Source organism: Cyanistes caeruleus, chromosome 9 (genome assembly GCF_971803275.1).
Source record: "Cyanistes caeruleus chromosome 9, bCyaCae1.hap1.1, whole genome shotgun sequence".
Taxonomy (NCBI): domain Eukaryota; kingdom Metazoa; phylum Chordata; class Aves; order Passeriformes; family Paridae; genus Cyanistes; species Cyanistes caeruleus.
Genome location: NC_141709.1, coordinates 32,468,552 through 32,483,129, shown reverse-complemented (window position 1 = coordinate 32,483,129; position 14,578 = coordinate 32,468,552). Strand labels below are relative to the sequence as shown.

Sequence of the window (14,578 nt, the reverse complement as noted above, 5' to 3'; positions counted from 1 at the left end):
TCCCAGGAGCCATGAAAGGATGAAACTTTTAATTTACAGCAGTTCTACCCCAGCACAGGAGTTACAAGCGAGTTCAGGGGGGTGGCAAGTGGTGCTGGAGTGAATATCCCAAAAATCCATCCCCAGTCCCTCTCTCTGTGCCAGAAGAGGGGTTTTCATTCAGCATCTTCCAGCTGAGGCTGTTTTCAGCTGCCACAAAAAGTCTCCTCCCAAGCTGTACTGGGATGATGGAAGGCAGCTGGGTCTTCCTTACATCCTATTTTGGTGTAAATAATGGTATTTTGTTTCCTTGGAACATTCCTGATGCTGCAGTTGAATGAAAAAGATAAAGTCTTGCACCAGGTGTGGAAAAATAAACTTTCGTTTGCAGGCTGACATTCAGCAAAGCCTAAAAAATTGCATTCTGTAGTGGGATTGGGCTGCCCTTGCAAGGTAAGACTACTGATATTTTTATAATGTAGCTTTTTCTTGGTTTAGACACTGAAATTATTAATTATTACAGTGCAATGCTTTGGAAAAGGGAAAGTGTATTTTGTCATTGCAGATTTTTTTATGCTGCAAAATCAAGGCCTGTACAACAATCAAAAAGAGGTCAAACCTACCATGGAAAATACACTAGAAGAGATTTTTCCTGACTTAGCTCTGGGTTTATACAACACTATAATAAAAAATAGTAAAAATTAAGTATTGCAGAATTAACTAGGCAGAGGTTTTTAGGGGTTTTCCTGTAAATTAATTAATTTGTAGTGGAAAAAGGTGAAATCTGTCCAGGGCATTTTCAGAGCCTGCAGTGACACTTGATGTCATTCCATCCATCCTGGGACAGACTGAACAGTCCCCCCTTTTTGAGTCATACTTGTTAAGATTTTAATTATCAATTTATAGGAGTCACCTTCAAATCTTTGACAAACAATTTGGGATTTTCATCTCTAGTATGTAGTGCAAATGTTTTTGGTTTTGCAATGTTTCCTCTTAACCTCACAACTGTAGTCAAAAAGTACCTTCAAATTAGGAGATACTGTCCAAGAACCAGCTAAAAACCACAGAATGTATTCTGAAAGCACTTTTAATCTTCTGTTTAAGATAATTTCCCAGCCTTTTTGTAACTGCTCCCAAAGCCCTTTCCCTTTCTGCTTTCCCCTCTCCAAACACAAAGTCTGATCTGCTCGTCTCAGATGCGCATCATAACTTTTTTATTTCATATGTACATTCTTAACAAAGCATCAAAGCCAAATGCTCTCCTTTTCCCCCCCAGGTTTCAGGGAGATCCAGGTACAAGTTAACTTCAGTTAAAAGTTAAAACACCACTAAGTTCCCAACTGCCCCGAACAGAGATGCAGATTTGAGGGCTTCACTCTTCAAAGTACAAAATTATTTTAATTACACTACACTCTGCCCCTGGTTTGAAGTATTAATCACACCTATTTACACTTTGCTCATGAACACCTATGCACCAAGATGCAAATTAGAACAGTCAAACACCTCCATGAATTCAGTTCCCTCCAATGCTCTGGACAAGGTTCCCAGACCCTTTTCCTTGTGCTTTAAGTTGCAAGGAGCAGGAAAGAACTGGAGCAGGAGAATAAACCACGTCCATTACCCAAAGACTAAATATGAAGTGTTACTTCCCAAGTTACAAAAATACACAACTTCTGATGAAATTTGCTAGTTAATATACATTTACTCCAGGGTATGAATACAAATAACTTTTATTTAAAAAGAAAAAAAATAAAAGGAAAAAATAAAATAAAAACAAATAAAAGGAAAAAATAAAAGAAAAAAAAGCTAATAATACAATAGGCATGTCTGAGACCTAGAGCTGCATTAAAACCACTACTGGGTGCTGTAGGCATTGTTTAGAATCTATACAAACTGGTATTTCTAAAAGGTCAGAGCACTATTCTCCAGCAGAAAAGTTATGGTGTGAGTCAAGTCCTATGTCATGTTTTGTTAATTCAAGTTGAGCCACTTGACACCAAAGGGAAAAAAACAACAAAAAAAAAGACCAGAAAGATGAAGGATCAGTAGCTTCAAAAAACAAACAGCCGTTCCTTCCAGGTAGCCTGGATGCAAATCAGAGTGAGAGGTGTATGCAAATCCCGAATATTTACAGTCCAAGTACAGCATCACTCTACAATCTTCTTATAAAACAGTAGGTAAGGAGTCGATGTAGATGACGATGTCGGAGAAAGAGAATTCAGAAAGTCCTTTTCCTCTGTGACCTTCACTTCGGAATCATCGAAGAGCAGCCACTTCCCCTCGTACTCCTTGAGGCTCTGGAGCACGTAGAGAGCTTTGTTCTCCAGTCCGTTGGCTCCCAGCCCCGGGGGCTCGCCCTGCTCCGCGCTGGGCTCGGTGCCGCGGGGCTCGGGAGCCACGCTGAGGAGCTTCTCGGGGTTGGGCTGTTTGCTGGCGCACAGCTCACAGTCAGCCTTGCTCTTCTGCCCCCCGAGCAGTCCCACGGCCTCCATGTTCTTCTTGCTGAGCACCTTGCCCGGCGGCGCGGCGCCGTTGAGCCTGAAGGAGACCTCGCCGTCGTCGTAGTCCTCGGCCACGGCCCGCGCCTCCTCCTCGGTCAGCGGCTCCGGCTTGAGCGCGGCGTAGCCCGGCTCGGGGAGGAAGTTGCCCCTGTCCAGCTCCAGGCTCTGCAGGTCTGTGACCTTCACCGAGGCCGTGTAGTGGCCGCTGCTGATGGTGATGCCGCTGTGCATGACCACGGCGAAGAGCCCGTAGGTGTCGTTGGTGGGCCGGGTGCTCCACTCCTCCAGGGACAGCCTGAGCGGCGTCAGCAGCGGGGTGTTGATCTTGGACAGGCCCCCGTAGCAGTCAAACCTGGCAAGGGACACACAGCTTACACCTTGTGCCACAGCACCTCCCAAAAAACACTTCAGGTGGCCCTAAGGTGCATCCATATCCTTCCTCCTCAAAGATACGGAGGATGGGAACCTGCTCCCCTGGCTCAGCACCAGCATCCCAAGCACCCCTTAGGAAAGGCATTTTTATGACTGTAATGTTAAATCTTACAGCTCAGAAACTGTAAATTTTAACTGTCAGAGATCCCCTTCTTCTAAAGATGATTTTTAAATAGTGATGATAAAAGTTCAGCTGATTGTTATCGCTCCTGCTCCTATCTCTGTACAAACACCCCCTTCTCTCTCTCACCATCCTGTTCAAAAACAAACCAAAAACCTCTTCAACAGCCAAGGCTGAACCAAGCAGGGCTGGGTTTGTTTTTTTTCTCCTCCTGAAGGAGTCATTTACTAAATAAAGCATTACTTATTTTACTTTCAAGCAGCTTTAATATCACTCAGAGATTGTGACTAATTTTCCTCAGCTCCCCTCAGAGCACTGCAGCTGTGCCAGTGGTGTTCACCTGGGATTCTTCACTAGCTGTCCTACGGTATTCTAATCTTTCAGACAATTCTGTGGCTTATTTACTTTGGAAAAGCCTCTAGTATTCCATAAACATTCAGTATTTTGTTCACAGCACACAAATTTACCAGGAGGGAAAAAGTCCTTTCATAATAAGGATCTTCTACAGAGTTTGAAGAGAAAGGCAGTGTTGGGATTTCATTATTGTGCATCAGCCTCCTTGAATAATTCTGCTCTTGATGACTTACACATTGCATCAGCCCAGATCAATTAACCCCTTTATTTAACAATAGGTTGTGATGTCCTAATAAATTCCAGGGATGACTCAATCTTACTCAACTGTGAGGGTGTTGTAGGGAAAAATACTGGAGAGTACAGACAACCCTGTAAAACTGAGGTTGGAAAGAGCTCGCTGCTCTTATCCTAGGAAAAAAAACAACTCTTAAATCCAAGGAAACTGCAGCCATGGCATAACTGCAGTAACTGATTGTTGTTTTCCTGGATTTAATTTTGGTTCTGCTTCATTCTTTTTCAGAGCCATGAACCTTGAGACACAGAAATAAACACAGTGACACAAACAGATCCTCAGTCACTCCCAATTCAGTGAAACCTCACTTCAGACCTCTCTTACCATACACATTTCACTCCACCAAAAGGAACACAGAAGAGCATAGAATCAGAAATAACACAAATCTTCTGAAAATCCCTATTGTCAGCTGCCAGAAATAGAGATATTCAGAAGAGAGTCAAAAAACACAGAACTGCTGGCTGATAGCCTGGATTACAAATCCAGTTCCACTCAAGCACACTGGGACAATCATATTGACAGAAAACAGGAAAAAGCAGGCTCTACCTTTCTTCTCAATGACATCCAGCATCAGAAAGATTTGGAGAGGAGGAAATAAGAGAGGAAATCTTTTCCTATTAGCTTTTTGTTCTTCTTAATGATAAGAATCTGAAGACAGAAAAATTGCATGCCAAGTACTCTGCCTGCTCTGACTGATGCACTTCAAACACAGCAAACCTGATTTCTGCAGCCACATCTTTTCAGACCATAAATTAGTGACATTATACCCACTGCACTGAGTTTCACAAGACAAAAAGCTGATTTTCTCACAGATTGTTAAATTTCTATAGTGGAATTGCTCAATTACATATTACCAGTTAACAAATTCCTTCTAGACAGCTTCACAGCCTGCTCACACATGGCCTGGCATTTTTCCCCACACACACACTTGCCAAAGAGAATTACTCCTCCCCAGGCAAGGAGATTTTCACACTGGCTGCTTTATTTTAAAACAAAAACACTTTTCAAAGCAGCATCTAGAAAAGATTAATAAAATCCCTATTAACTGCAAATATTTACTTTACAGTACCCTTCATTTCTCATTTATTTACAACTCAGTCACCAGAGAACTCAGTAGAGCACAACTGAGCAGACCAGATTCCCAAATTTTTGTGGGAGCTAGAAGTTGAAGATTTTGATCTTAAAAAAATTTAAGTTTCAAGGCAGTAGAAGTCACTGCCTTTAGCAATGACAGGGTTTTGTCCAAAATAAAACATCCAACCCAAAAATCAAAAAACTTCTAAAGAGTTTCAGCTTCATCATGGGTTTCCATGTCAGGTTTTCCACTCTGACTTCCTTAACCTCTGACTGGTAGCCCTTGGCAGAAAATTTATGGAATGACTGAGAGGATACATGAGGAAAACCACAAGAGATTGGATTCACTCTGACCTGGAAATTGGTCTGAGTGTTTTGGAGCAAGGACCTGAAGCTGGCCAGGACAGAAAAGGTGAGTGAGGCAGGAGAGAGTTGATTAACTGCAGGATTAACTTCCTCATGGAAACAAGAAAATAGGAAATACAGGAGCAAATGGAAGATAATTTTCATGTTTGCTACTCAACTGTGATGATTTTTAAATGTGCAGCTGTAAGTCAGTATATACAAATCAGTATTTAAGTAAATATTGTGGAGATCAGTGAAAAGACAATTTTGTATTTAATGGTCCTGGACATTGCAGAGACAGAGGAAATTTCCCTTCTGCTTTGTCAGAAACCTGGATATTCCTGTACAGGGCTGTAGGGACAGATTTTTCTTTGTTTCCTCTCATCCCAAAGAAAATCCCTAAATTCTTAAGTATTGAAAAAAACGAAGACTCCCACAAATTCTTTCAAAATATAAGGACTGCTACAATTATAATACCAAACTGATTATTCAGCAATTGAATATCAATGATGCTGATACTACTGTGTTTTTAAAGTAATAGTTTGGGGTTTTTTTTGTGTATTAGCTCTTCAAAAATTCTTTTTCCCAAAAAAATTGTAGTGTTCATATTCAGGTAGAGACCAAAGTATTTTTGAAGGAATTTGTCAATTTTGTGGTAATGAGTGTTAGTTCTTTAAGGTGTGTATCAGCTGATTTTTTTTTTCCCCCTCACTCACATTCATCTTTTTAGTACTCACATTCAGGCAGAGACAACCTGAGACCATAAAATGGAGATTTGTTCTCATTACTTGTTCTGGTAAAGCACTTAAAGCTGCCTCTGAACTCAAGAGTTTATTTACTTAAATATCTCCTTAAATAAGGGGCTATTAAAAGTACAAAAAGTCTTAAGAAATATCAGGCTGTCCTAAGAGTAGAGCTAAGAAATTTTTAAGTAGTCTCCTAAAAGTCAATTTTTCTGCAGGTAATTTCTACCACTACCTGGAACAACACAAAGCCTTTATGGCATGGGTGGGGGCAGCATCCCAGCGATTTCATTCCAATCTGGAAATCTTTTGGAAAAATTCCAAAGCATTTCCAGCTCTTGGGGTAAGATTTCCCTTGCTGTTTGGTAAGACAGGCAATGCATACTCACTCCAAGCCACTGGCAGCAAAGCACTTCAAGTGAATTGTGATCACTTCGGGCATTTTATCGAACAAAAGGCTGCGCTCGGCTTCCGTGTAGTGGTGGCAGTTCTCACAGAAATATTTGTCCTCTCCCACAATCCTCTCCACTGAGGCAAACTGGGAAATTGCCCATTTCAGAGTCTTCATTTCTGTTTTTGGCTCTGGAGAAACTAGAAAAGAGAATTGCTGCATTCACGGATATGCCAATATTTACATTTCCAACGCGTCCCGCCAGAAGAGCAACGAAACAAAATATGTCAAGTTCAGACCACTCCAAACCTGCAACACTGCAAAGAACACTCAGTATGTGTGAAATATGTGATGTGTTCCAATCTCTGGAGCATTGCAGGAAGGGATGAAAACATCACTTAATGGATATCGTTACTCCAAATTAGGATTTTTCCAAAGCTCGTTTCAGATCACACAATTTTGTTGCCATGTCTGGAAATGGAGAGCTTGTATGAGGTCAGAATATCACTTATTAAGGCAAACCCCCAAAATAACCAGAAAGTTCCCTCTCACTTCTTGCATTTTGCCTCCCCTGCCACCCTCACACTGCTGACAGGATCACCCGCTGTCGGCAGCACTTCACACATGAACACCACCCCACACATTTTCCTTTGAATCCCTCAGCAAAATGGGGAGCAAAAGCAGGAAAAGCTGCTCCAAAATAAGTCCATGGCAACTAAAATTAATTCCCTTGAAATTCTGAATTTCAAGATGTGTTTTTGCCCCACTTCCTTATGAAAACAGCTAAAAATCTGCATATAGATCAATAAAATTTGTGAAAGAGACCACATGACTAACATTTACAAACATAATATGAATGTCATTACGGTAACAACAATCTAAAATACTTTTTTTTAGAGTAACTAAGGAAAAAAAGCTGCAATCTTGTTTCTTTTATTTCTAAGGGAAAAAAAAAGTAAATATTTCTTATAAAAAGAAGAAAAAAAGCAAGATTTCTTATCCAGGAAGAAAACAGAGGACTCAAATCAAAGGAAATACCTCTTCACACGCAGGAAAAGAGGTGCCTAAGTGACAGATTGTAGGCAGTCCATGCTATGTGTTAAGATCTGGAGTAATCTGAATATTATCTGGGTCTGTCAGCATTATCAGCACCGTCTGTCCAAAGTCTAAAGTTGATCAGGACAGGAGATAACAGCCTCTAATTTTAGCCAGCACAAACAGGAGCCACGTTCCTTCCTAACTGCAGCACTGTCCTTCCCCACGGCTGGCTGAGGCAGGAACACACCTCACAACCCTTTTTTTTGAGATGATTACTTACTTTCAGAACTCTCTTCACTTTTAGCAAGTTCATCTTCTTGCACTGGGACACTGATGTCCTGAAAATCTTCCCTCCTTTCCGTGAAGCACTCGCACTCCAAGCACCTCGTCCTCAGCACTAACTGGCCCTGGAAGAGTTTCTCCACCAGCTCGAAGACAGCCAGCTCTGTACCTGGAGAGAGTACATGGCACATCCCTGAGCAAGGTGCATTTCATTCCAGACACCCTTCAGAACCCAGTCATCCTTGCAAAATCACTGTTACAGCCATGGCCCTTTAGGGATATCTGATAGGAATCAAAAAGCAAAACAAATCACCTGCAGCTTTCATGGTATCATCTGCTTGTAAGTAAATAAGAACCCTCTGTCTCTTGGGCCTCAAACTTTAATTTCTATTCTAAGATTGGGTTCTTGTTTTATACTTGGAAGTGTGACAGTGTCACATTCTGGAATATTTGGCTGCCATCACTGCTCTGACTCCTTAGCATGGACTGTTGACCTCAAGGAGCACCATACTGTGTTTCTCTGGTTCCTATTTATTCTCAGTCCTCTCCTCTTTCCTAAATTTATTGGTCAGTTTTGGCCAAATCTGCAGAAGAAATTCAGAACTCAAAAGACTCTTCATTCCTTCAGTTTTTAATGAAAAATTGGTGGGTGGAAAGTTCCAAATTAGTAAGTACTGGATTCATACTGAGGCCCTTCCCTCAACATGTATCTTGTTTCATTGACATAAAAAACCATCCAGACCTGCTGGCCCATTAATGTTTCTAATTGGTATCTATTAGATCTAAATAGATTAGCTCTTTAGTACATCCTGAGTCCTTCCTGGTTCTTGGGAAGGTTGGGAATATGGAAAGATTAAGGAACTGGAAGGGAAAGAGAGGGTTTTATGTTTGTAAAACCATAGCTAGTGGGGATTGGTTCTGTTTGCTCCTGCCACAAATATCCCTTTACATCTTGAATCCACTTGTTCTTTCTCTGGATGACAAAAATTAGTGGTAAATACAAACCTGGTAATATTCTGCCTTTTTTATACATATTGTACAATGATTACAGAACGTAAGAGAAATGACTCGAGATCTAAGCTAAACAGGTCAAGTTCTAAAAGAAAAAAAAATTACAAACACGTATAAAAATAAATTCTCTTTCCTAAAAAATCAATCTTCAATTCCTGAAAAATCTAATTTTGTGTTTAGAGCTCTGCAGGCTGTGCAGTCTGAAGGCTGACTTCCCACGCATTGTACTTTCTTAATCCTACTAATTTTAAGCCCATCCACTTGTGCACCAACCTTCCTTTTTTGGTTCTTTTTCAGTTCCTTTTCCATGATGGTTTTCCACGGGAGACACTGGTTCATGATATTCTTCTTTACTGTCACCATTTTCGCACTTGACAGCTGACTCTTCAAACTCACAGTCATATTCTTTCCCTGGGTCTTTGGGTCCCAAGTTTGTAGTTAACTTTCCTAGACTGTAAAATTTGGACAGAATACTGGGCTGTTTGCAGGAAGATTTTAACCAGTTTAACCTAAGGCGCGACTTTTTCTGCGTGGGCTTGGCGCTCTCGCTCTCCCCGGAACACTTGGCGATGGCATCCGTTTGGTTTTCCATCTTTTCTCCTGTGGCTTTCCTCTTGGACCTGGTTTGTCTTTGATTTTCTTCTGCTGCAATTTGCTCTTTAGATACTTTGGATTTTTTCTTGGCGTTGCCGCCCTCGGCGTCGCTTTTCCTTTTCCCGTTTCCCTTGAGCAGCTTCTCCTTGGCCGCGTCTCCGCCGTGGCTGCCCAGGGTGGGATCCTCCTCCTCAGCGGGGCTGATGGATCCGTTGCTCTCTGACTTTTGGTTGGGTTTTTCCTCCAGTTCAGCTGCAGGCTCTTCCACAGGCAGTTTGTTCAGCTCCTCCTTTTTCAGCAGCTGGCAGGTTTCCTGGATGTTCCCCAGGATACACTGCAGGACCTCCTGGGCATCGTGCTGCAGGTACCCTTCGTACATGGGGTTCAGCTCTCTGGGCAAAGAAAGGAGCAGAACATGAGGGTTAGGTGTCCTTTGCTAACTGGGGAATGTGCTCTGAGACTGAAATCAGGGATTTACAAGTCATGGAGGATTCGCCTTCAGGCACAGAGAGGAATCCTCTGTGTCACAGAGCTGGGGGAAGGTTCAGCCTTAAGGATTTACACACATCCAGCAGTGGAGCTCCTCAGCTCCAAGGGGATCCTTCCCATCCCTGGAAATGTCCTGGACAGGGCTTGGAGCAACCTGGGATTGTGGAAAGTGTCCCTGCCCATGGCAGGGCGTGGGACTGGATGAGCTTTAAGGTCCCTTCCAACTCAAACCACTCTAATTCAGTAACACTTCTGTTCCTAAGCACAGTTTTAAACCCCTTCTGTATTACAGTCTTAGAAAATTCAAATTTCTTTTCAAATTTCCAACAAAAATTACCAACAATAAGCACAAAAAAAAATCTTACTTCCTATAAGTCCACCCCAAATTTACCAGCCATCTCCCACCAGCCTCTAAAGCTGGGCAATGTTACGGCCTGGAAATGTCAGAACAAAATTCTGTCAGCATTCAAGGGGATTTGTACCTGAGGGTGTTCAGCAGCCTCCGGGGCTGAGTGGCCAATTCATCCGTGTATTTCTCTGGGTTTAGGAGAAAACTGGCTTGAAGCTGCTCAACTGAAAGGATCAAGGAGTGCAAACTGCAGATGAGTTCGTAACTTGCCAAGGGATCTTCTTTACAGCTTCCCTGCAAAAACAATGTGAAAGGATTAAAAACATTTGCAACACTTACACTGGTCACAAATTAACATTTTCCACTCCTCCCCTCCCTTGGTTTTCTGTATTTGGCTGATTTTTTTATCTGCTATGGCAGGCAGGTGGGTTTCAGACAGTATTTTGGTTTTTTTTGAAGTAGGAAATGAACATAAAAACCCATTTAGCCATTAGTTTAAAATCCCAAACCATCCTTGCCCAAACTCCCATTTTCATCAGCTCCAGGTACCGTATCATAATTATCTTTATGCCAGAAGCATGGTCAGGTACCTTCCTCAAATTTCTTCTGTTAGGTTTTAAAACTTGTGCTAAAGTTCAAAACAACTCAAATACATTTTCACCTGAAGTAACAGCGTAGAAAACAATGCTGAAATGTTCTTAAGAACAAAAATCAGTTGAATTTTCACTACATTCAGGACAGCCTCGCTTGCAAGGTTACAAATAAAGAACGTGGGGGGATTTGTTACCTTTTCTGCCTTTTGCTCTCCTTCATCCTTTGAAGATTCTCTCTTCTTTGAAATAATGTTATATAAATGTTTTACTCCAGTTTTAAAACCAGGACAAAAATATAATACCTGAAAGCAACAGTTGAAAACACGAGAATAACCGGAGTAAGAAGTTATTCCACACATAAATGCACATTTATAATCCACACAGCTCTGCATGTCCCCAGGCACACAAAGATCCAGGATTTTTCACAGCAGGGAGGAGCCCCGAGTATGGAAACTGAAGAATTTCCCAATCAGGACAACCACAGGGCACACATTTCCTGCAGCAGCATCTTTATTTCCCCGTTATAATAAGATGCCCTTTATACTGCACCCAGAATAAACTGATTTCACCCATTTGTGCTTAACCAAAATCTCCCTTTTGGAGCCCCCCTGGACGTGGCCTCACCTGCAGGACACTGTTCAGGTAGCAGGTATTGCCCAGGTTGTTCAAGCCCACAAAAGGCAACATGCTGTCTTTTTTCTCACAGCTGACAAGGGAGGGGGGCTGTGCTGCAGGAACCACCTGGTCACTGGGAAACAGAGAATTGGGGTAAGAGACACTTTGGAAAAAACACTCCTTCATCTCTCCCCACCTCAGAGAATTCAGCATTGAGAAATGCAGATCAAAATCGTGGCAAAGTGTGTCTGAATTCACTCCTGACTCCTCAGCAACCCACCCAAAAGCACACAGGAGGAAAACGTGTTCTAAGTTCCAACACATCAAATACCAGGAGATTGATTTAATGGATCAAAAATTTCCTATTTAAATACTTTTGTATATTCTTTGTTCATTCATGAGGCAGAAAAAAAATGTGCCTAGAACATATTTATACATTGTCCCCTGCTCCAGTCATATCACTTCATTTCTGGATGCAAAGCAAAAGCATAAAACCAGAAAAAAATCTAAAAAAAGAAACCAATAAAACTGACACGCTATACACTGATTATCATTATTATTAATCACTGATAGAAGTGATTAATACACTGTAATGACACGACAGAACCAAATTTTAAAATCTCCAACTATTTCTAACTGTCCAGAGTTTTCTTTTTCCCACTTAAATCTCCTCACCAGCAGTGAAATGAGTCGATAGATTTGCTCAGGGCCTGAAAAGCCCCAATGAGTGACAGCCAACCCCACAATTAAAGACCCTACACATATTCATTACAGCTCACCTTGCAGAAAATTAGGTTTTTATATAAATAATTACATAAATAGTTCAGTGACACATTAACTATTTATATTAACTTGAAGCAAAGCAACTTTTTTAACTGATCCTAAAGTTTGTACCAACTAAACACCAACATGGAGGCAGAGTTATTTTCCTAAAAGACTTATTAAAAGCTGGTTACAGTGATTAATTAGGTTTTTAAAACTAACTTCAGCAAGTGATCCCAAAGCCTGTGCCTAAACGAAGCATCCCCGGTGGGGCAAAGCTGTTTTCTCAAAACAGAAATTAGTTATAGTAATTAGCTCGTTTCAGTTTGATGGAGCTGCCTCAACGGTTTAATTTAACGTAAGTGCATGTTAATTTAATCGAAGCGCACGTTAATTTAATTTAGCGCGTGCTGCAGCACGTTATTTATGCGAGAACACGAAAGCGAAAGGAGAGGAGGATGGAGCAGCACGAGACAGACACAACATCGCCACAAAAACTTCTCCCGCGCGCCACTCACATCTCGGCGCCTCGGAACTCCGCGCCCTTCTGCGGCTCATTTTCCTGCGCCTCGGTGAAATCCAGCGCTCGCTTCGCCTCCTTCTTCTGAAAGAGCTTCAGAGACAGCCTGTTCTTCTTGGAGGGGCTGGCCCTGGCGCTGTCGCCGGGCAGGACGCCGGGCATGGTTCCTGCGGGGCGCGGCCGGGGCGCTCACACCTGGCGCGCACACACACACACACGCGCACACCAGGCGCCATTTACTCCCCGAGGGGGCCGAGCGCGGACCCGCCGCCCCCCGCCCCGGGCTCGGGCCGCCCCCCCGCGCCCCCCGCATGTTCCCCGCGGCCGGCGGGGCCCGAGGCCGCGGTGCGGCCGCTCCCCCTCACTCACCGCTACATCCCGGCCCCGCTCCCGCTCGCCGTTGCCATGGAGACCGCGGGGACACCGTCAGCGAACTTGGCGCGTTTTTTTCCGCGCGCCGACGAGGACCCCCCCGCCCCGCGCGCGCCCCGCCTCGCGCCGCAACCCCCCCACCCCGCCGGCGGCCGCCCCGCGAGAACGCCGGAAAACCGAACGCGCCGCCGGAGGAGGCCGGCGGCCGAAAGCCATGCCGAGCGGCGGCGGGGCGTCTGCCGGGAGCCAGCGGACAAAACAGCGGCGGCTGGGAGCCGGCGCAACGCCGCCGCGGGCCCCGCAAGGCCGCCGCCGCATCAGGCAGCGCGGTGGACAGCCCTCCCTGGGTCCTTCATGGGCGCGCGCGGGCGCTGGTAACGGCCCGGCCAAAGGGCTCGGGTTCGGGCTGTACCATTTGCGCGGGGAGAGCCCTCCACCCCCCCCGCCGGCGGGAGGTAAATTGGTCCCACTGTGACCACGCCCTCTTATGGACTCCACCAATCAGAGACTGTGGTTCCGTCCGCCCCCCCGCCCCCCCTTCCCCGCCGTGAGGGCCCGGCCCGCAGTGCTCGAGAGCGGCCCCGTCGGAGCCTTCCCGCGCTTTTTCCATAAAAAAAGGGCATTCCACCGGGAATTCCCATCGCATCCCGGCCTAAAGGCTCCAGCAGCACACCTCTGCACAGGACAGTGAATGAGAGTTATCACCGAGGCTGTTAAGGCTGCAAAACTGCTGGTATAGGGATTGCCATGCTCAAAAAAACGATGGAATGTGGGAAAATGCTCTTTAAACTGCCCCCTCCAGTCTATACATAAAGGATGCATATTACTTAGAGATATGCTTTTACCTAAAATTATTCGCGTAAGGTATTTTACAGGATTAATTGCATAACTGACATTTAGAAATACCCAGATCTGGTCTTTGGGGTGAATTACCCCAATTTTGAGCACTCAAAAGCTGAAAAGTTCCCCAGGAGAAGCTGCTGCTCCTTCCTCTGAGTGTGGCCTGTTAAGCACTAAAGAAAACTGCACTCCACAAAACAATTCTTGTAGTCTTGTGATGTTTTTGGATGTTTTTTTAACCTCTGCATAAATTCATTATTACAGCAGGCCACTATCCCTAAAAATCATATAAATTATGGAAGGAATTGTGTCACGGACGTGCTCCTGCACAGGCTTTGAGTTCTTTTGCAGGTAAAACACCCATGTGTGCCTGCACATGCAGGGCTCAGGTTCCCAAGGTGAATATATTGATTTATTTCCTTGGCCCGTGGGATCCCCAAGGTTCTGAAGCTGTTGGGATACTGCATTCCCACTGAACATGGATGGATTTCCGTGAACTTTAGTTCCACTCAACAAACACTGCCCGAGGCCCCTGCAGTTAATAGAAACTCAGGACTACAGAGGTTCTTTTGTGTGAGACAAGAGTCTTATCCAGGTGGGTGGTGCCCAGAGGTCGCAGAAGTGCTTGGTTGATTAATAAAGTGTTTAATTAACTCTGTGAGACGCTGCTGGTTTGAGGCATTGGCTGAGGAGTCGCTTCACTGGCAGCTGGAAGGTGCTGGGCAGTCAAACCCGGGTCTGTAATGAGAAAATCTGGGAGTGTTTGGGCCTTGAGCCTGGATTCCAGGCTGGGATAAACTCGGAGGGCAGGGCTGCAGCTGCTCCAGGCTGGCTCAGTGTGATACACAAGTGCCCTGACCCAGTGTTCATCTCAGCCAAGG

At 44.1% G+C, this 14,578-nt stretch overlaps 2 protein-coding genes across 8 annotated transcripts in view; one reads left to right on the top strand and one right to left on the bottom strand.

The window, feature by feature from the left end:
- Positions 1 to 1,171: 1,171 nt before the first annotated feature.
- USP1 (ubiquitin specific peptidase 1) lies at positions 1,172 to 13,202 on the bottom strand. 2 transcript variants are annotated; one of them, XM_086901830.1, is made up of 9 exons: positions 12,855 to 13,202; positions 12,484 to 12,680; positions 11,213 to 11,336; positions 10,783 to 10,890; positions 10,129 to 10,289; positions 8,837 to 9,549; positions 7,551 to 7,721; positions 6,231 to 6,432; positions 1,172 to 2,832 (listed from the first exon to the last, which is right to left on the bottom strand). In XM_086901830.1, the coding sequence occupies exons 2-9, from the start codon at positions 12,645 to 12,647 to the stop codon at positions 2,127 to 2,129; spliced, it is 2,349 nt and encodes a 782-aa protein (XP_086757956.1). In that variant the 5' UTR covers positions 12,648 to 12,680; positions 12,855 to 13,202; the 3' UTR covers positions 1,172 to 2,126. The 2 variants fall into 2 exon arrangements, with proteins under 2 accessions (XP_086757956.1, XP_086757957.1); XM_086901831.1 differs by having other exon boundaries at positions 12,484 to 12,652; positions 12,855 to 12,998.
- The window catches only part of KANK4 (KN motif and ankyrin repeat domains 4), a 32,071-nt gene continuing 30,473 nt past the window's right edge, over positions 12,981 to 14,578 (top strand). For 4 of the 6 annotated variants that reach the window (XM_086901824.1, XM_086901818.1, XM_086901821.1 and 1 more), the window contains exon 1: positions 12,981 to 14,292. The gene's annotated coding sequence lies outside the window, so the exon portion shown is untranslated. The remainder of the gene's footprint in view (positions 14,293 to 14,578) is intronic. The other 2 variants (XM_086901820.1, XM_086901815.1) reach the window with 1 other exon arrangement.